Source organism: Thunnus maccoyii, chromosome 13 (assembly GCF_910596095.1).
Source record: "Thunnus maccoyii chromosome 13, fThuMac1.1, whole genome shotgun sequence".
In the NCBI taxonomy this organism is placed as follows: Eukaryota; Metazoa; Chordata; class Actinopteri; order Scombriformes; family Scombridae; genus Thunnus; species Thunnus maccoyii.
In genome coordinates this window covers 18,087,420-18,107,847 of record NC_056545.1, presented here as the reverse complement: position 1 = coordinate 18,107,847, position 20,428 = coordinate 18,087,420, and the positions used below count along the sequence as shown (strand labels likewise).

The window sequence follows — 20,428 nt, the reverse complement described above, 5'->3', positions numbered from 1 at the left end:
AACATATCAGACTGTTTGGCCTCTTTTGATCTTTTGATCTAGATAGATGATGGTTGTTACATTCTTTAAACACATTAGCTTTCCTCCAGTGATAGGATCTGCATGTCTATCTGTCTTTGTAATAGAAAGAGAACAAAGTTTTTATGCCTCCATGACGATGGCAGCCGATGGCAGCCATGGCCCGAGGCATTATATTTTCAGGTTGTCTGTCCGTGCCATTCTTGTGAACGCAATATTTCAGGAACGCCTTAATGGAATTTCAGTCAATCAATCAATCAATCAATCAATCAATCAATCAGACTTTATTTGTATAGCACTTTTAATACAAATACAATGTAATACAAAGTGCTTTACACAATACAATTACACCTCCTTACCCCCATCCATGCACAAAACAATAAGTGATTATGTCATAAATAAAGGACTCAATAAAAACAGGAACTGAGGAAACACTATCATAACTCTCATTAATTTGCAAGGAGGAAACACCAGAGGTAGTATAACAATGTAAAAATTCAGAATAGTGAAATAAAATAATAACACAAAATTGAAGTGTGAAAAATATAACAAAATACTGAAAAAAGAGGAGATGTATTGAAGTAAATAAAACCAGAAATGTAAGGTAGGGTATTAAAAGGAAAACAATAAAAAAAATAAGAATAAAAAAGATATACCAAGTGGTAGAACAGGATAAAACAAATAGATAAAAGACAGATATATAAATAAAATAAATTAAATTCAATGAAAAGCCAGGCTAAAAAGGTAGGTCTTGAGTTTGCTTTTGAAAATATCAACATGTTCTGCTGCCCTCAGGTCTTCAGGAAGGCTGTTCTAGAGACGAGGACCATAGTAATAAAAAAATGCCTCACTGCGGGTTTTTGTTCTGACTTTTGGTATAATTAAAATGCCACTATCTGAGGGTTCTAGAGGGCTCTCTTCCTGGTCTTCGTCAGCACACATGCAGCTGAACTCTGAAGCAATTGTAGTTACGATATATTCCTCTTAGGGAGACCAGAAAGCAGAGTGTTACAATAGTCAATCCTGCAATTTCAATCTCTTCAAATCTGGCACAAACGTCCACTTGGACTCAATGATGAACTATTAACAATTTGGTAGCCAAAGGTCAAAGGTCAAGGTCACTGTTACCTGACATCTGTCCCATTCTTTTGTGAACATGACATCTCAGGGACGCCTTGAAGGAATTTCTTCAAATTTGGCACAAACGTTTACTTGCACTCTGATTAGAATTTGGTGGTCAAAGGTCACTGTGACCTGAAAAAACACAGACTTGGCCATAACTCAAGAATTCATACACTAATTATGAGAAAGTGTCACACAAATGTCTGATAGGATAAAATGATGAAGTAAATATCCAAAAAGTCGAAGGTCAACTTCACTGTGGCCATTATTCAACGCCCTAACTCTGGATCAGAAGGGGAGATTGTGACCACATTTCACATTTGGTCAGATACTGAATTGGTGACACTAATCTTGGATGCCCACTTTGAAACTGTGGTGATTGTATAGATCTTCTGTGCTGCTGGGTTGAAGATGTGTGTGAAGCATCCACGTTGTAGAATTTGTAGTTTCTTTACAGAAACATCCATATCTGAAGCTTTGTCTACTGTCCTGGCTACAACTTTGTGTTCTATCAGAATCAGCTTTATTGGCCAAGCATGTGAACACATACAAGGAAAATACACTTAATACCTTTTATTTAATTCCTTCAAAGTCCTCACTACAAATATTATATGAGTCTGGACAGACAGACATGGATGTAAACTGCGACTTGACTGGTTGGCGGAGGCGTACAACGTCTTGGCAGTATTTCTAGTTTTTCCATGAGGTGTTTTGTATTATTTCGTCAACCTCCAGAAATTTTATTTAAGGGGCTTGCCTGACAGCCATGGCATGACATAAAATAGAGATACAGTACAGAAACAGCTACAGCAACCGGCAGTTTACTGACTAAAATTATAAAACAGGTGCAAATACAAAAAAAGGGCAAAACAGAAGAAAAAGAAAACAGTGTAACAAACAAAGTGTCCATTACTTTCAAACAATACAGTAACTGTCCTTGAGTGACCCCTGTAAGTAAGAAGTACTACTGAGATGTACGTACAGTAAATCAAGTAAAATTACAGTTTTCACTATGTTGCAAAGCATTACTGAAGAATACAGTCACATAACTCAACAAATGTTTTCAGTTGTTGCCAAAAAAACATCTGTATACAGTGTAGGCGCTTTCGGACCAAACAGTTCTGGGGACTCCCTCGAGAACTGCACACCTTCAAGGGCTTTTTTTCTATTCATTCACACCGCCAATAGGAACGCTGAAGTGACGTAAGCTGGCTGGTGGTAAGTATAGCAATCACTTATCGTCACTTCTGTGTGAGATACAAGAAGAAGATGGAGGATGTCGTGATCGGAGCTGTGTGTTTGTTGTGTGTCGTGGGTTTCATGATAATAACAGAGTTGGACCAATCACTGTACACTTAAGTCACTCAAGGTTCCTCTTGTGCTGGAAGAGTAACTACCCTGACGTAGGACCTAAAAAAAGTCCCTCAAAACAGTGTTCTAAGAACTACGATCATTCCCATTCCCTGCAGCGCGGACACAATAAAAAGGGGGTAGTTCCTCTAACAGTTCTGAGAACTATAAAAAAAAGTTCCTCCGGTCCGAAAGCTCCTTATGTCTGGTCACATACTGTAATAGCAGTACTAGCAGTGTCACATCTGGCAAAAGAATTTTGTAAACATACAAAATGTAAATCACAGTAAACTGTTGACAGCCCCGAGTGAGTGTTCATTGAAAATAATACAAATAATGTGTGAAACTGCCAAATGTGGGTTTTTGTGTACAATAGTCCCACTCTTCACACACCAAAAGATGTATGTCGTGCGCCCTTCAAAGTGTGACTGCACCATACAACTCGATATGCCAGTCAGCTAAAGATTTCATGACATAATACAATATTTGATTCAAGGCAATCAATCAGTATCATAAGAATGTCCTTCACACTTTGGACATGAAATACTACATGAGGATACTGTCAATTCATTACATGATATCATGTATATTTTACATTTCTACACTTCATTATTCTCGTATTAATGTTGATCAACTGCCAAATCCAGCTAACATTAAAACCAATCACAGTCTACTTGTAAAACAAAACAACTTTGACAACTGATATTTACAACTGTTCACTATGAATAATATAAGACATCTCCCCTGCACTCTATCTTAACTGTTTACATTGTAGTGTTCCTCGTAGTGGTGAATCACTCTGGCTGTAACATACAGTTATGAAATTCTTCAGTCTGTTGTCCTGTCAAATGACGCTTGTCGAATGCGAAAGGGTAGGGCTGGGTGTGACATTAGAGGTCAGCATGTAAATATACTCAATGTTTCAAAATGTATGGTGGGTTTCACTGCCAGCCCAACTGAGGGTGCAGGCCTGGTTGGAGGGGGAAGGGGTTCCCTGGACCTGGAGGGTAGTTGGTGAAACTGTTGGGCTGAGAAGGAAAGCTCTCCAAAGCAGATGTGGGATGAGCCTGGAACAAGACAAAGACAAGGCTTTATCAAACTAACATTCAAATACTTTTCCTCTGCCAGAGTAGTGTGTGTGTGTGTGTGTGTGTGTGTCTACCTGCAGCAGAGCAGACTGCATAGTTGGGTTGTGGAGGCCCCCAAGGGCAGCAGGAGAGGCGGAAGGAGAGAAGCTTGGCACTCCGGGGAAGGGCAGCAAGCTGGGAAACCCGCTGCTTCCTGGAGGCTGGAGACCGCTGGTCAACCTAGAACATGTACAGTAATTACTGCTGACTGCAGTCACACACACACATTATTTTATATTTTACTATTCCACATCATTCTGTATCTACACATCCCTGTAAATCAAAAACCAGGGCCATGTTTTAGATGACTACAGGATCCTTGATGAATATTTTTTCTTATATTTCTTGTATATACTATACTATTTTGCCATGTATAAACATGAAAAAAGTATAACTTACAGGCTCATTTAATAGCTCTTAAAAGAAAGGCACTGCCTGCCTCTTGAGTGTATGACTTGTCAACAAATAGGTACGGCTTGTGCTTGCAACACTTGCTCACTGACAAGATAACATGCTAAATATATGGCTGATAATAATCTCAAAGATCTCTTTGAGACAACACAAACCAAAGTCCAAACTTGACACTCCAGGAGGTGGAGTATGAGTGGACTTTGCACTTTGCGGTGTTTCCACTTACCACATTAAAACCCAAGGTGGAAAATCGACTGACATGATTTATGATGCTATTGTACACGTATGTGGAAATCAGTCACATGCCTACATGTAATTCTGACCACTGACTACTGTGCTCTAACATATGGGCCTGTAATAGCTACCACAATTGGCAAATTCAGTTGCTTGTTTTCATGTGGACTAAATTACATAATATTAGGAAATCAATATGGATTGAGTAGGTTTATTTTAGATTATCCATATGAAATGGCTTCTGTATATTTGTCAGTAAAAATGTTCAAAGTTCTCTGTAATTGTCCGTCATATTTATCTGACATACCCAGGCTGGAAGCTGGAACTGAAGGCAGATGCAAAGCCAGGTAAAACTGGCGATGATGATGGAACCCCAGCTGCTGCTGCTGCTGCCGCCGCCGCCACTGCCTGCAGTGGTGCCGCCGATGCTACTGAAGATGGAGTGGCACCAGGCAGTCCCATGAATGAAGACAACACAGGGCTCCCAGCACTGTGCCCTCCTGAAACCCCCAACCCTGGGAATCCAGCGGGGCTAGGGCCAGGCGGAAGGCCTGGGAATATAGAGGCGGCAGAGGTGAGGCCTAGACCGAAAGGTGAGGCGGCATTGGGGGCGGCGTTGGGAGCAAGGCCTGGGTAGATGGAGGTTGGTGGGTGGTTGGAGATGTTGGTAGCGGGAGGCATTGCTGTTATTGATGAAGGCATGGAGGAAGGAGGGAGAGAGGAAGAAAGGGAGGAAAATGGGGACAGGCCAGGATAATGAGAGGGTGCTGGGCTGGAGGACAGAGCTTGGAGGCCAGTGATAGCAACAGGACTGGGGAGAGAGACTTGAGGAGAAACTGAGGGGTGTGACAGACCCAAGGAACGTGCCAGAGCAGCCTGTGCAGAACCTGGTACCACCAAAGAGCTAACAGAGGGTGTGCCAGAGCGAGAGGTGCCCTTGAAAGCGGAGTGCACAGGGCTGTTGCTGCCACTGCCGCTACCCCCGGCGTGTCTATTCAAGACTGCACGATGCTCTTCAATCTGAAGGACTCCAGCCGGCCCCATGGAAGCCTGAACCTGTGCAGAGAGGGCTGGGGAGGGTTTGGGACTGGGGCCTGGGGTGGAACAGCTCGGAGTGGAAGATCCAGGAGTAAGAAGTGGTGGTCCGGAGGGGGTATAACTTCTTATCACAGACCCAGAAAGATTACCTGCTTGTGGGGGTATGCCATGGAAGGTGTGTCCTGACTGGTGGTCTGCAGACTGGGAAAAAATCTTCTGCTGAGTTGAGCCCATGGAGTTCGTCTGAGATAGGGGGTCTGGGCCGCTGCGTGAGGTGGCAGGGGTGCCTGGTCGGGAAATGGCATGGAAGGGGGAAGAGGAGAAGCCCCCAGTGTTGGGGACAGGAGTTCCACAAGGGGTTCCTGAGGGGGTGTGGGCTTTAATTACAGATGAGGGTGTAGGTGTAGCATGGCCAGTGGGGGTCTGCGGACCTGCTTTGATGACAGACGGGGATGGAGCGGGGGAGGGAGAGGGGGCATTAGGGTTGTGAGAGGGCACCATGCCGGGGAAAACTGGTGTGATGGGGGTTGTGGGAGGCGGCTGAGCGGGAGAAGCCTGGGGTGGGACAGGGGTAGAGGGCGTGGACCCATGAGGAATGAGCAGGGGTCCGCTGTTGACTCCGGGTGTGGTGTTCTGTGGATTGCCTGGTTTGGCGTAACCTAGTGGTAGAAAGAAATCAGAGTTAGTGAGTCTAAAATGATGACTAATATTATCTGACATGGTGAGAATCAAAAAGGAAAAGAAGTCAAACACATCAACTTGGATTTGGTTATTGTTAAAAAAATAAATTTCGTCCCAGAACACATGAGAGGAAGCAATCCACTCACATCTAAAAAGGAAAACGAGACAGAGCAAGGAGGAATTGCCAGAGAGCTTCCCTGCGTGCAACTTATTAAAATTTTCAAGATTGGAATATGTCTTCTTCTTACCTTTGGGGAAATGTTTAAATATCTTATTTGGTTTGGTGACCTCAAATTAACTTTCATCACATCTCTCATCGTTTTTGGTTCAACGAAACTTTTTCATTTTTGTGCTTGTGACCACATATCTCCCCAAAGGCCCTAAAAGATGTATTTCAAATGTGAAAACTGATGAGACAGTGCGTTCAAAAAAAAAAAAAAAAAAATCAGTTATTCCAAGCGATGCATGTTAAATGCCTGCGCAGAGCATATTTAGCTTGAATCAGAAAGAAAAAACAAGATTAATGACATTAGTTTGAAGCTATTTCCAACCAAAGACCCGTCCTCACAATTCACCAAAACATAGATCTACACTGACTGACCAAAAAACACCTGCACAGTGTAATGCAATGCAATGAATTCCATTCTATGGTACGTTTTGAGGCTGTACTTGGTGGTGGTGCTGTATTGGACTGAATTACAGTTTATTGAGAGGTATTTCTAATATTTTTTCCATCTCATCTACATATATAGAGGATAACAAATACTATATTAACTTATCAACATTTCTCCAACAGCTCTATATTAAATTCCCTTGAACCCAGGACACATGAATGGACTGCATTAAAATGTACAGGGGCGGTTGTATTTTTCTGGTCATTCAGCGCACGTCAACAGAAATAAGGAAGCACATTCTTCCCCTGATGAAAGGCATTAAATTGGAGAAGCGCAAGTAAGCGGCATGCCAGGTAGTTAGGCGGCAAGCTTCGAGGAGTGTCTATTTGCTGTCACGCACACACACACGCAGGCATACACTCGCTTCCATTGAATCATACCTGCTACTTTGTGGGCGGAGTTGTAGGGGGGAGGGGGCACGCTGGCTGTTATAACCCCTCCCACAGAAACAAGGCCTGCGTTGTTGTATGCACCTGAGTAGCAGTTGCAAATATTAACAGTGTCCACCACGTAGTCATACACACCACACCATTAACTACAGTTATGCATCAACCAATCCCACATAGCAGTAAAACAAACTGATGAAACATATCTAACTGTGCAGCAGCAGCAGCATTATTAATTCCTCAACTGTCTTAGAGCTTTGCATCTTTCATATATGATTTTCCTCTGAGTGACAGGTTGTATACAGTGTTAAGTTACTCTACAGGGCAAGGAAAGGAAGGGATGAGTGTGTGTAAGTGTGTTGTTTCTTACTTGGTGCAATGGTAGCATGGGGTCGGCACGGTGGTATAGGGTAGGGCACAGGCCGATGAGGGTTGTAGCTGGAAGGAAACTAGAGAAGGAAATGGCAAAAGATATAAAACACTTCATTCACTCATCAGCCAATTCTGTCTAATTAGAATATTTAACATCAAGGGTGGCTGTTAATGTCCTCTTACTCATACTGTATATATGTTTCTATACGTTTCCTTTATTTAGCTCTTTTACTGCAGTCAATTGTACGCTTATATAACATAACATGACAAAGGTTGAGGGTTTTATCATGTCTAAGTAATGTAATCAGTCATGTGAGACCTCCTCATTCAGTCATGAGATTTCTCTGGGGCATCCTGCCATTAACACATCATGAAGCCAGTGATTCCATTTCTTGTGCTTACAGGTTTGAATGGTCCGATAATCCGAGCAGCTATTCCTTTCCCCTCCATACTGTTAGAAGTGTCCTCTTTCTTCTCTCCTTCTTTCTTTACCGGAGGGATTCCCTGTGATCATGAACAAAACTTTGTTATTTCTTTGTTTTTTTTCGCTTTTTTTTTAGCCACATATGTGAGATTACCAGAGAGTAATCACCAGAAATCACTAGTTATCTACACACTATAACATACATTTTTAACTTTGTTCTGTTCACTAATGTCCTGAGACATGGAGGTAGATCAGGTTAAACTACATGGATCAACAAATGATATTATCTGGTTAAATTTTGCCTACTTCAGTATTGTTAAGACCCAACTTGTCCAGGCTATAATATAATAAGGGAAATAGACATAAGGTTAAGATTAAATGAAACAATGACTGAAATTATTTGCAATTAGAAAGAAAGAAAACTGTTTTCTCTGAAGCCAATAAACACTGCTGGCAAGGAAGTGAAAAGAACAGTCTTGAAATCTATGAATGATTAATATTAGTAAGTTTCCCCGTAAAACAAATTTTTAGAATTGTCATCACTATCATCACAGAATGTTTTTTTTACAATCAAGTCAAAGACCTTTTAAATGCCCATTATCCAAGTTACTGCCAACCATTTCTTTTCCGTCAAGCTTTGGTTCAACGAAGCCTATAGGTCCTTGCCTTTACATTCCATTCATGTCGACAATCAGTTCTCACAAAAAGCTCCCTAGCATTATCAATCTACAATTACACAATAGACTATAACATGAATAACACAAGAAACTTGCAAACTGGTTTCAATCAAGATTAAAAACTAACAGGTAACACTTCAGAATGATAAAGGTGCTCTCCATGACACTTAAAAAAGGCAATTTACAAAAATATTATCTGAGTTACCCTGACATAGGTTGGTTATCCCTCAATGTAAACATAGACTAGTTCAAAGGTCGTATTTGTACCCACCAAGCCATATAATATCTCATGCAGACCACTGATATAAATCAGATGTGTGCAAATAAATGATCGGAAGCAAAATAAATAGTTTTGAATACTGATGCTTGTAACAATCCCAAAAGTAGTTTGGCTTCTGTCTTGTCAATCTTTGGATCTAATTGTATGCGTGAGGGCATGAGTTAGAGAGGGAGAAGGGAAGAAAGGGGTCGTGACATTATGAAACTGAATCTCTGAATCTGTTTACTGTCCGCACTTCTCTTCTTGGTGCTTTGAGAGTGGAAGTGCTAGGCTGAAGCGTCTTAGCATTGAAAATCTGCCTATGACCTCCCCATGGTCCACATCAGCCAACATCTCCCTATCAATTGACATTATAGCCAAATTACTTAGCCTGTCCTGAGCCACTGTATTCCTCAGCCATGTGTGCAGTCGGCACAGGGCAATTTCACACCTGCAACTGGTGACTGGGATGGTTAAAGAAGCTTGAAAAATGGCATTGTCTTTTCCAAAAGGGAAAAGACACTTTGGATGTTGGGTACTATGTCTTTAATTTTTCTGTCAAGGGAATATTTTGCAACAGTAATCTCTGCAGGCTGTGGGTGGATGCTGTAATGTTCAGCAAGATGTTTGAGTGCCTCTTCATTCAGGAACTGCTCTGAGGCAGGGTGACATGCCTGTATTATGCCCATCAAGATCCCCCCCCCCCACCACCCAACTCCAGAAAACCTATTCTTAAGCTCCTCCAGAATTCTATCAAGATGTAGAAAGAAGACTCCCCCTTTCAAATTATCTCCAGTAGTGAGTTCTGACTTTGTGCCACAAGATATCTCGACAATATAGTCCTCCATGTTTTTTTCGCTTCTTCCTCTGTGTCCCAGTAGCATGAAGATCTTCACACAGGGTCTTGGTCTTCTCATACACCTAATGTGCTTTCTCATTGTTCTGGTAACTTTTGAGTGTACTCTGAACTCCGTTTTGTATTCTAATGCCTGCACCAAATAAATTATTTCTTTCTTTAGGTATTTGTACAGGCCCTGAGTTACTGAGAGCAGCGTCTGAATCATGACAAGCATGTAGATGGTACTGAATCTTTCCAGTCCCTTAGCTAGAGGTGCTGGATGCTCCCTAAGGTCTGGATCAAAGCAGGGAGGTTTTGTAGAGTGGCATTCACAGACTCAATCTGGCATGCCCAGCGAGTCTTGGACAGTTGGACAAGTTCTCTGTCCTCTACCCCTACTTGCCTCTTAAAGGCTTGTGGAAAAGAAAGAGTAGAGACACTCCAGGAGATCAAATAAGTCACATGCCTCTGGGATGGCTTTGCAAGTGGAGCAAAGGACAAGACTGAGTTTGTGGGCATAGAAATGGATATATAGTGCTTTTGGATGCTTTTGTCTGAATCGAGTTTGTACACCTCTCAGTTCTCCACTCATAACAGAAGCACCATCGTAGGATTGAGCAACACATGTAAGGTGTCTTATTCTATGTTTCTTGAGCTCCTTCTCTATGGTGTCAGTGATGGAGCCAGCATCAAATGCCTCAAGCTGGGAAAATCCAAGGAACATCTCTTTCAGCAAGCCCTGTGGACTAACGTATCGCGCATACAAATGCAGGCTGCTGTGAACGATGATCCCTTGCTTCATCCACCATTATCGAGTACATTTTTGTCTCTTTAATCTCAGAGATGATCCTTGAAGTTCTAACATGAAATCCATAAAGTTCCCTTTATTGTCTCTGCCTGGTGCTTCATTGGGACCTCGAAAAGCAATCCCCTGCTTTCCAAGGAACGCAGCCACTGCTGCTATACATCTCCCTACGATCCACAATCTCACTGATGTTTGCAGATTTTAGCTGCTCTGTGATGTCCCGGCTTTAAAGCCACATGGGTCCACTTCCAACATATCACTGAGGTCTTGTGCATGTTGGATTTTTCATGCTCATTAAAAGAATCTAATGCTCTCTTCTAGTTTGTGTAACCTGCAGTGGTGAGTATATCCTTTTGATCCCTTGCCTGTTTTACTTTACCATATAATCTGCACATGAAGCAGAATGCTGCGTTGGCAGTCATAGAGTATTCCAGCCACTCAACTTTATCAAACCAACTTGGTTGAAATGATCTTTTTTGCAGGCCAAATGTGCTGGATTGAAAGCAGTGATGTTTTACTCGCCCTGGCCCTGTACCTGCAGTCCCCAAAATCATTGAGTTCAGTTGGGATGTTTCCTGTTGCCTCTTGGGATATTCGCTGCCCTCTGTTCTGGTCTCCCTCATCTTTACTGTCTATTTTATCTCCCTCTTCTGTCTCCTTTCCTTCTGTATCTCCTGTTCTCTCTTCCTCCTCTATCATGTCTGGCTCATCTGTAATAATTGTATCAGTAGACACAAAAAATAAAGGTCAATTCTCCAGCTCTATGACAATAAATGAACACCTCTGTGACCTAGATATTTGAATTTGCATAAATACGCAAAACAGTATATCATTTGCATACATGCAGCCAAATAGACAAAGAAGTAAGGGATATGAAAATATGAAAATTCTATTAACAGACTGTTTACAAAAATATCTGCAAATGTTTGTCCATTTGTCTTTCACTTGCCTAAACACAGCTCACCAAGGAACACAATTTAATTCAGGCTTCACACTAACCGACCACTACTGCTGTATTTATATAGCTTCTATTGTTTATACCTCCACATTAATCAAACTTTAAGCCAATTTGATTTTTGAAAATATGATTTTAAGCCAATTTGAAAAGATGATGACAATGTAGTTGTAAACCCTAACCAGCCTATACAGACTATTCTGTGGCTACGGTGAAATAAATATTTTAGAGCTGGTTAATACAACTGTTCTCATTATAGAAAGGCTATTACCGTACTTAACGGTATGATGGACTAATGGTATGATGAGCTAACAACAATACAGGCAGAATATAAACATGGCTGTTGAAACTGTAGAGGTTATCACATCCCTCCTTACATATTGTGCTTAGTTTCCTTTCCTTTAAATTTTCCTAGAGTAGGCAAAGTTATAGACTAAAGTGCCAACACACACACACACACACACCTCTCATTAATTTTCTAGGTAATGTTATTTCTGCTGCACATGCACTCACTTTTTTTCCCCAACGTGCCATGATCTGCTCCTCTCCTAACCATAACCCCGAATGCCCAGACCAGGCGACACCCTTGCATTGAGCTCAGGACTGGGATTCCTACAGAAAAGCTCAGCGTAGAGGCCTGCACGTACTTACCGGGAATGTGCCAGTGACTAGACTAGGTCTGCCTTTAGGGTACGGATTTCCTGGTATCATACCACAGGAGGATATCATGGCTACAGGAGCCTTGCAGCCAACCTTACACACCTGGGAAGACAGAGGCAATAATAATTTAGAAATGGTGTACACGTTTGTGTGTGTGTGTGTGTGTGTACAGCTTAAAAAATATCATAATTATTAGGGATGTCAAAGATCATGCATTTACACATGCAGACTTGTTGACTGTTTTATTATTATTTTTCAATTGCAACAATCGCTTGTGCCAGTACATCTCACCTGGCAACAATAGTGTCTTATGGGACATAATGGCTCCCACAGGGACTCCAGAAGGTCTTCCAAGACCAAGTGGATTAGTGAACACACACTTCATACCATGAAGATGAATTTGGAAAGCTGAACTTACCTGCTCCAGTATCCTGCGAGCTCGCTTTTTCTCAGACAAGTGTATGCGAAACAGATCCTCCACAGGACGGTAATTCTGAGCATCTGAAATGTTCCTGTATAAGAAGAGAGATCCAACATTTATCATGTAACCAATTAGTCTTATCAATGTGATGACTGAATGAACCAAACAGGTAAATATTACAATACAACATTACTTAAATTTAAAAAAAACAAAAACAAAAAACAGTTCACAGGATTTAAATACATTTTTTTGAAATGCACTCACAAAGCTATCAGTTCCAGGACAACCAGTCTGTCTTTTGAAAAGGTGAAGCAATTCAGGATATTTGCAACTTTGGTTGTAGGGATTGCAACCATTTTCTAACAGCAAAAGAAGGAGAAACAAGTTCAACTAACGATTTCAAATATACATATAACAGTGAGAAGTGACAATTCCACACAAACAAATGCACTTTTATACATTCTATTTTATACATTTTATTGTTTCATATTCACATTCACTTTCATATCTGAGGCACAATTATATTGAATAGTATATAATGAATGTAAATATTTATCAAGACAAATCATAAACTGTGGTGACCTGATCACTTAAAACACAATACTTACATGCTGCAGAGCTTTTACTGCTTTGATCTGAGGCTCTGCCCATGAGAAGTATTTCAGTATCTCCGTCACCTGCAGACATTCAAGACAGTGTTACAGCTCAACATAACACTAGAGCCGTGCTGCTTTAGTATTATGGAAGTAGAATGGAAGACCATGTCAATTTTGACTTTCATCTTTATTAATTATATATATATGAATAAAAAAATGTTCTACCCATATGCAGCATTGTTTATAAGGTAAGTAATAACTAGTAATATTATCAGGTCCTAATAAGATACATATGAGTGAATTCTGGGACTAAAGGACTTTACAAATCGGTGGAAAATGGGAATTTATCCAGTGATAGATTGGATAGGTTCTGCTATGATGGTCCAGTGTTGTTGCTTGCAGAAGGCGACACTGACAAGCAGTCATGACACGACAGTGAGAATGTTTACATGCACACTAGTATTCTAGTTTTGATTCTTATCTTGGTTTTGATCATATTCAGGATATGGCATTTACATGGAACATGAGAAACCTGGTTATTCATATCATGATTGTAACAGTATCCAGGTTTCTGATCATCCTGTTATCCTGTTGTGTCTTGATTAGTCTCAGCCACTATGTTCTGTATCAACAATGTTGAGGGACCTGGATCAGGTGTTTACATGCCATAATATCCTGGTTTCTAGCACCCCTGGTAGCATATCCAGATTTCTCAAAACCTGGATAAAGCCTTAGTCAGGTTTCTGAAATCAGGATAACTGGGATACTCCAAAAACCCGATCATCACCAGGACATTAGTGCGCATGTAAACACACAAAGTGTTACTGATTGGACAGTTACCTGCTCACTGGAGAAATATCCATGCACCTGCTCGATGGCTTTGATCCGCTGATCGGTCAGAACACACTGAAACACAGGATGAGGAATTACCAAACACTGAAGCTGAAAGGATTTCCAATCTTAAATTTGACAAATAATTTATTAGACACTCCTTACCTTCCTTATCTCATCCAAAACAATGTCAAATGATTTCTTATCCATGTTGATGACTTAAACAAACGTGACTATAAAGACAGTTACTATATCACGCAATTGTTAAATACACTTTTTACAATACAACACCTAAGGTAATTTAGGATTAAAAGCTTTCAAATGACTTTAATTCATGAAGTTCCAACGTTAGTGAATTAAATTCATAATGCAACGAAAGCATCGTTTAAAGCAATAAATATTCGCAGTAATTTGTTAGCTCCGTGATAAACCTGCATGGTCTTTCCAGTCGTCCTTTACGACAGAACTTTTCCGCCCGTGAACAATGACTTCCAAACAGGAGAAGCTATTATGTGTCTGCGGTGCAAAAACCTGCCTGCACCAGATTTCTGTACGCAGCTAACAACAAGCTAGCCGGCTACAGCTACCTCAATTCCGAGCGCAGTTCAACTCAAATATGCAAAATAAATATTTGCATATCAGTTCACTCAAACTCAGTTTAAGTCCAACATTTGCGATAATTATGATAGAGTCAGGAAAACATCAAAAAAGCAGAAAAATCTAAAAATGACGCGCTGGGAAATATAGCAGTGATGCTAGCGTCCATTGACAGCTGGCGCTAGTCACGTCAAAACCGGAAGGACCCCTCTGAGGCAGCTTGTCAGAAAAGACCACATGTAAGAAAATTACGGTTGCTTTTGGTAATATCATCAGCATTAATAATCGATTCATAGTCAACGTAGGTATTAATTAAATTCATTTGAACTTATATATGTGTACATGTTCCATCTTTGTGTTTCTCGACAGGCAGCACCAGGCCATCAATTTTAGACAGTGCACAGGAAGTAAACATAAAATGAGCCTCTGCCTGCGGCGAAGTAGAATAGCAGAATAAATTGTTTCCGTAACAGCGAACATGGATCGCTTTTCGTGGTCTAATGGGCTGCTAGAAATAAACGAAACTTTAGTGATCCAACAACGAGGTGTCAAATTGTATGACGGCGATGAAAAGGTATAGTTTTGTTCGCTGATAGCTAAGTTTGTGGCCTGACACAACAAAACAGCAGCTAAAACTTACAAGCAACAGTGTTCATAAGTTTAATTGTGTAGCAACGTTATATGTGGTGAAATGTGCAATTACTGTGCACGAAAAGTGAGATATGAACTTAATATGAGTAATATATCTTTTTCTGTCATTGTACCAGGCTAAGCTGGACGTTGGAGTTGCCTTGTTGAGCACCCATCAGTTGATCTGGAGGGATGCTAAAAATCATGTAAGAGAACAGTTAGTCATCATATACTTCTGTTTATGCTTGACTTGCACTGACTTTCAACATGTTATGTGCTGAGTCTCATGATGACTTCTTTTGTATATTTCGTCATCTGTAGGAATGCTGCATAGCCATGCCCCTGTCACAGATCATCTTCTTTGAGGAGCAGGCTGCAGGAATAGGAAAGAGGTGAGAGAGTCAGTAAATAGATCTTGTAGAGTGGACACTGACAGGGAGCTTATTAATAACACAAATGAGAACCAGCACAGTAAAAATTCATCAATAGCAATGTTTTGTGTTTTTGTGTTACCAAAACATGTATTTTCATTTTCTAGGGCTGCAACTAACAGTTATTTTCACTATCAATTAATCTGTTGGTTACCTTCTGGATTCATGAATTATCATCATTTCAAAATGTCAAAAAATGGTGAAAAATGTCGATTACGGTTTCCAAAGGCCCGAGGTGATGTCCTCAAATGTCTTCTTTTGTGCCAATCAACAGTCCATAACCCAAATATAGTGAGTTTACTATCATAGAAGCCTACATTTATTATAAATGTATCTAAATTTAAAAAGCTGGAACCCGAGAATTTTGGCATTTTTTTTCTTAAAGAATGACCCAAAATGATTAATCAATCATCAAAATAGTTGATGATTAATTTTCTGATGATTGACTAATCTCTAGACTTTTCCTTGACCGTCATGGATACGTTTTCATCATATTTATTATTTAATTAATAAAGAATTAAGTATGGAACTTTGGCCATGTGATAGCAGTTTGTTGTATTTGGGGAGGACAGATTGTGGCATGCGGTCGAAAGGTCCTGAAAAAGCCAGTAGGTGGCCCTTGAGTTAAGATTTGTTTTGTTAAGCCACAGTTTCCAAGGTCAAGAATGAAATTTCACTCCTATAACACCTATGACAGCAATAATTTCATTTTACAAGAACAAAATGGTAAATTCACTTTCAGTATCTCTTATTCTGTAGTGCAAAAATAGTTATCCACCTGCATCCAATACCTGCCAACAAGGAGCCAGGTCCCTACCAACACAGCAAGTTCTCCTACATCAAGCTCTCCTTCAAAGAACATGGGCAGATTGAGGTAATCCCACTCACACAAGCAGCTGAAAGAGCTTTTTGTTTTAACTTTTTGTACTCATTGCTCACCCTATACTAAGATTTCTTTAGATGGACTCTTTGTTCAATGCTTTCGCACCTGGAAACAACATGGTGTCATTTGCTTGCAGTTTTACAGGAGGCTAACAGAAGAGATGACCCAGAAGAGATGGGAGAATACACCAGTTTCACAACCTATCCCCACAGGGACCGGCCCTCAGGTTAGAAGCTGAACAGACATTCCTCCTCATTACATGTACATGGGAACTGTCAATTCAAAGTATCTTCCACAAGATGGCAGTGTTGTCACTATATTCCTGGGCCAGTTGAAACACAACTTTTTTTTCTGTTTTTAGGGCTTTTCAAAGAGATGCAGTATCAGTATGCATGTTGTTAATTTGTCACTTCTCTCCCCAGTTGCTGATATATGGTTCTAACATGTATTACTCAATTGGTAGAAATTAGCATTAACTTCAAATTAGGTACAGTATCCCACAGCAGTTGGACTCCGCTTTACACAGCTAAGTAGTAGAGTAAAACTAACCCTGAATACTAATTACTAGAATTTAATACCAGTTTTTTGAAATAATACTCACTAAAATTTGTTCATGTTTTGTGACAACTACAGTTTGTTCCCTCCTCAGTTTTTCTTTGCTTTTCCTTCAAGGCTTGTTGCCAACTTTAAATTCCTTGTACTTTTCACTAGGTGTGTTTTTCTTTCCTTTTGTGGTCATGTAGGCAGGAAGGACACGAGCAGTGGGGATTGTCGGCATTGAAAGGAAGATAGAGGAGAAAAGGAAAGAAACAGACAAAAACATTTCAGAGGTATTATAAAGCAAAAATAGTGAAATACTGAAAAAATGTGTCAGAATGGGAATTGTGGGTGCTGTCACTGTAATATTTTATTGAATTTTGCATTATACTTGTGTTTTTAGCTGTATTATGACAAAAATGACCATGAACACATTGAGAATACAGAGTGGTTTGAGATGTTTCTAGGAAAGGTTTGGTCTGTTTTTTTTTTCTGTCATAAAAACTTGTCACCATCGGAATTTATAATAACTGATATGAATTTAAGCTGACCACAGCTGCTGTGACACTGATTAGATAACTAGGGACTGAACTATGATGTGTTTATACAACTGCGGTTGCACATACTAAATGAAATAAGTTAAATTGACATCAGCCAGAGGGGTCGGGGTGTTGTGGAATGACATTTGAATTGTATCTGTAGCCATGAGGTTTTGTGGTTTATTGAATTGTGAACATGTTTTAGCCCTATTACCCATTTAGTCCCTTTTTCCCAGGCCTTTGAGGACCTCAGTAAGCTGATGGTGAAGGTAAAGAATGCTTTCCTTTGTCTTTTGACGTTTTCCTGTTGTTGATGATTTTATGTAAGAATTATTTTCTCTCTTGAGGTCTTCTTATATTTGATCTATTTATGACTATATGATTGTTTACACATCATAACCAACTCGTATTGAGCCCATATACTGTTGTGCCATGGAATCTGCTGCTGTAAGTGATTGTTCACTCTAACTCAACAGGCCAAAGAGATGGTTGAGGTGTCCAGATCTATAGCTAACAAGATCAAAGACAAGCAAGGGGACATAACAGAGGATGAGGTAAGAACTTGACCAAACACAGAAACAGGAGAACAATGATACTCTTAAATGCCCAAAATTTGGTTTTCCAGTAGTTTGCTGTTTATTAACAGTTTTATTCCTCTTTATAGACAATCCGCTTTAAGTCCTACCTTCTGAGCATGGGTATAGCTAACCCTGTCACCCGGGAAACGCACGGGTCAGGTACACATTACCATTTGCAACTGGCTAAACAACTGGGAGATATGCTACAGGCCCCTCTAGAGGTAGGCATTTTGTCTGTGTTAATGTGTGTAGGAGAGCAAATCTATGTGTACTATGACTATTGTGTTGATCTAGACAAATGTTCCATCTATTCGGTCTATGATATACACAATTATTTCAATCAACTCCATATCTTACACTCCCTTTCTGCCACCGGCTACTTTCTCAGGAGCGTGGGGGTATGATGGCTCTCACTGAGGTGTACTGTCTCGTCAACCGAGCCAGAGGGATGGAGGTAAATGCACACAGAAAACAACAACAGAAAAATTGAATAGATTGTACTTGAGCGGGCATGTTCATTCTAGCTGAAGTATGTCGCAACTTTGCTATCTATACATTCAAGCTCCACACGAATGTCTCTAGTGGCCTGTCAGATATCGTTATTTTTTTTTCCTTTTTCCTCCACAGCTTTTATCTCCAGAAGATTTGGTAAATGCATGCAGGATGTTTGAGTCGTTGAAGCTCCCGTTGAGGTGAGTTTGAGTTGTGTTTGTCATTGTGTTGTTTAATTTATCCGTTCACACTTGCATACGTTCATTTGTGTACAGACCGGGCTATGTGTTTATTAAAGGAATATAGGGCAGGGTTGGCGCCTGCTTCACAGAGGAATCGGCCAGGCTCTTCCTGCCTGGCTTCCTGTTGTTGGAAGTTGTGTCCACCCCTCTGCGGCTGTCATTTCCTGCCACTTCCCAGGATTTAAAAAAAAACACTGACCTGTTTCCCTTGTTAGCTGACCATGCTGGTCCTTGTAGGCCCATATTGGTTACTGTCCTTTACTTAGCCCTCCTCTTTAGCCTAATAAATGAGTTAAATTTAGTTTAACAATAAACTCTCACACACACACATACACACACACACTCTTTCCTTCATTTGTCTTGTCCTCTTTGTAGGCTGCGAGTGTTTGACAGCGGTGTGATGGTGGTCCAGCTGCAGTCTCACAGCGAAGAGGAAATGATAGCCTCCGCACTGGACAATGTAAGCTTTACCATTACAAACATTATACTGGCACTGACATGTCCGGGCTTTACACTGATCAAATAGAATATTCTTCTATACTGGATATATATGTTTGAAAAATATCTACAGATCAAAACTCATAGGTTGTAAGTTTTTATCATGTTCCCTATCTTAACTTTGTAGCTCTCTAATCTTCCTCTTCTACAGGTGTCAGAAAAAGGCTCTTTAACAGCAGAGGAGTTTGCAAAGCTCTTGGGTCTCTCTGTTCTTCTGTCTAAAGAGCGGTAAGTTCTCACAGGAGGAACGGTAAAACACCCCAATACTGTAGATGAGAATTCACCAGGACTTCACTGTGCTTTCAGCAAAAATGTTTCAGTTGTTGTAGTTTTGTAGTTTCTGATTTTGTGTCCTTCATGTCTCTTCGCTCCTCTCTCCTCGCTCTAGGTTGTTGCTGGCTGAGAAGATGGGCCACCTTTGTAGAGACGACTCTGTTGAGGGTTTGAGATTCTACCCAAACCTCTTTTGACCTGTTGACATTAAAAAATGCATTAAAGCAATCTTCTGACCTCTACGTACAGGCAGATTGCCTGCTGTAATGTATTTATCCACTATCATATTCAGTATGGTAATGCTTATTGAACGGTTGGTGTTCTATTGGTGGTAGACCTCTGTGAATCCACTGTAGGTACTACTGGCTATTTTCTATTTAGGTCAAAAACTTAAATTCCGGGAAACTGTTCAACAAACTGTAAACACTGTACATGAATGTTCCCAGATTTACTCTACTTTATTGCTTGGTAGAGTCATGTGTGTTTAGTAATAAATGGGTTTGGGGAAGTTTACTTAAATAACTTTACTTAAATAATTAATACTTAATGATATACAGCAGCTTTTTTTCTCCACTGCTCTGATTTTGAATTTCATTGATAACACATTCTTGTGTTGCACAGCTTATACATTTTTTACAAGTATGTGTGTTCTGTTATGAAAATCTCATAGCCACTGAGCCATAGCCAGATCACATGACTATCAAGTTTTTGTAATAAATGATTAAGGCATAAAGCTTATACTTATCTTCTAAGCAGGGAGAGAAAATCCCCAGATGTCCACGTTTCAATTGATCTAAACACCCTACTTCACCAGTCGTCTACATTTGGTCTCAGTCTTGTCCAACTTTC

At 40.3% G+C, this 20,428-nt stretch overlaps 2 protein-coding genes across 4 annotated transcripts; one reads left to right on the top strand and one right to left on the bottom strand.

Moving 5' to 3' along the window:
* Positions 1 to 1,859: 1,859 nt before the first annotated feature.
* proser1 (proline and serine rich 1) lies at positions 1,860 to 14,701 on the bottom strand. Of its 3 annotated transcripts, XM_042430581.1 has the most exons (13): positions 14,311 to 14,701; positions 14,045 to 14,112; positions 13,889 to 13,954; positions 13,061 to 13,129; positions 12,717 to 12,811; positions 12,450 to 12,543; positions 12,023 to 12,133; positions 7,816 to 7,917; positions 7,412 to 7,490; positions 7,036 to 7,128; positions 4,570 to 5,959; positions 3,653 to 3,797; positions 1,860 to 3,557 (listed from the first exon to the last, which is right to left on the bottom strand). In XM_042430581.1, exons 2-13 carry the CDS (start codon positions 14,087 to 14,089, stop codon positions 3,432 to 3,434), a joined length of 2,415 nt encoding a protein of 804 aa, XP_042286515.1. In that variant the 5' UTR covers positions 14,090 to 14,112; positions 14,311 to 14,701; the 3' UTR covers positions 1,860 to 3,431. The 3 variants fall into 3 exon arrangements, with proteins under 3 accessions (XP_042286515.1, XP_042286514.1, XP_042286516.1); XM_042430580.1 differs by having other exon boundaries at positions 14,045 to 14,701; XM_042430582.1 differs by lacking the exon at positions 7,036 to 7,128 and having other exon boundaries at positions 14,045 to 14,700.
* Positions 14,702 to 14,861: 160 nt separating this feature from the next.
* Positions 14,862 to 19,821, top strand: vps36 (vacuolar protein sorting 36 homolog). Its single transcript, XM_042430585.1, has 14 exons — positions 14,862 to 15,050; positions 15,244 to 15,312; positions 15,428 to 15,498; positions 16,297 to 16,411; positions 16,557 to 16,646; positions 17,164 to 17,250; positions 17,733 to 17,765; positions 17,973 to 18,050; positions 18,161 to 18,295; positions 18,463 to 18,528; positions 18,702 to 18,766; positions 19,184 to 19,268; positions 19,458 to 19,534; positions 19,695 to 19,821. The coding sequence occupies exons 1-14, from the start codon at positions 14,955 to 14,957 to the stop codon at positions 19,774 to 19,776; spliced, it is 1,149 nt and encodes a 382-aa protein (XP_042286519.1). The 5' UTR covers positions 14,862 to 14,954; the 3' UTR covers positions 19,777 to 19,821.
* Positions 19,822 to 20,428: the final 607 nt, after the last annotated feature.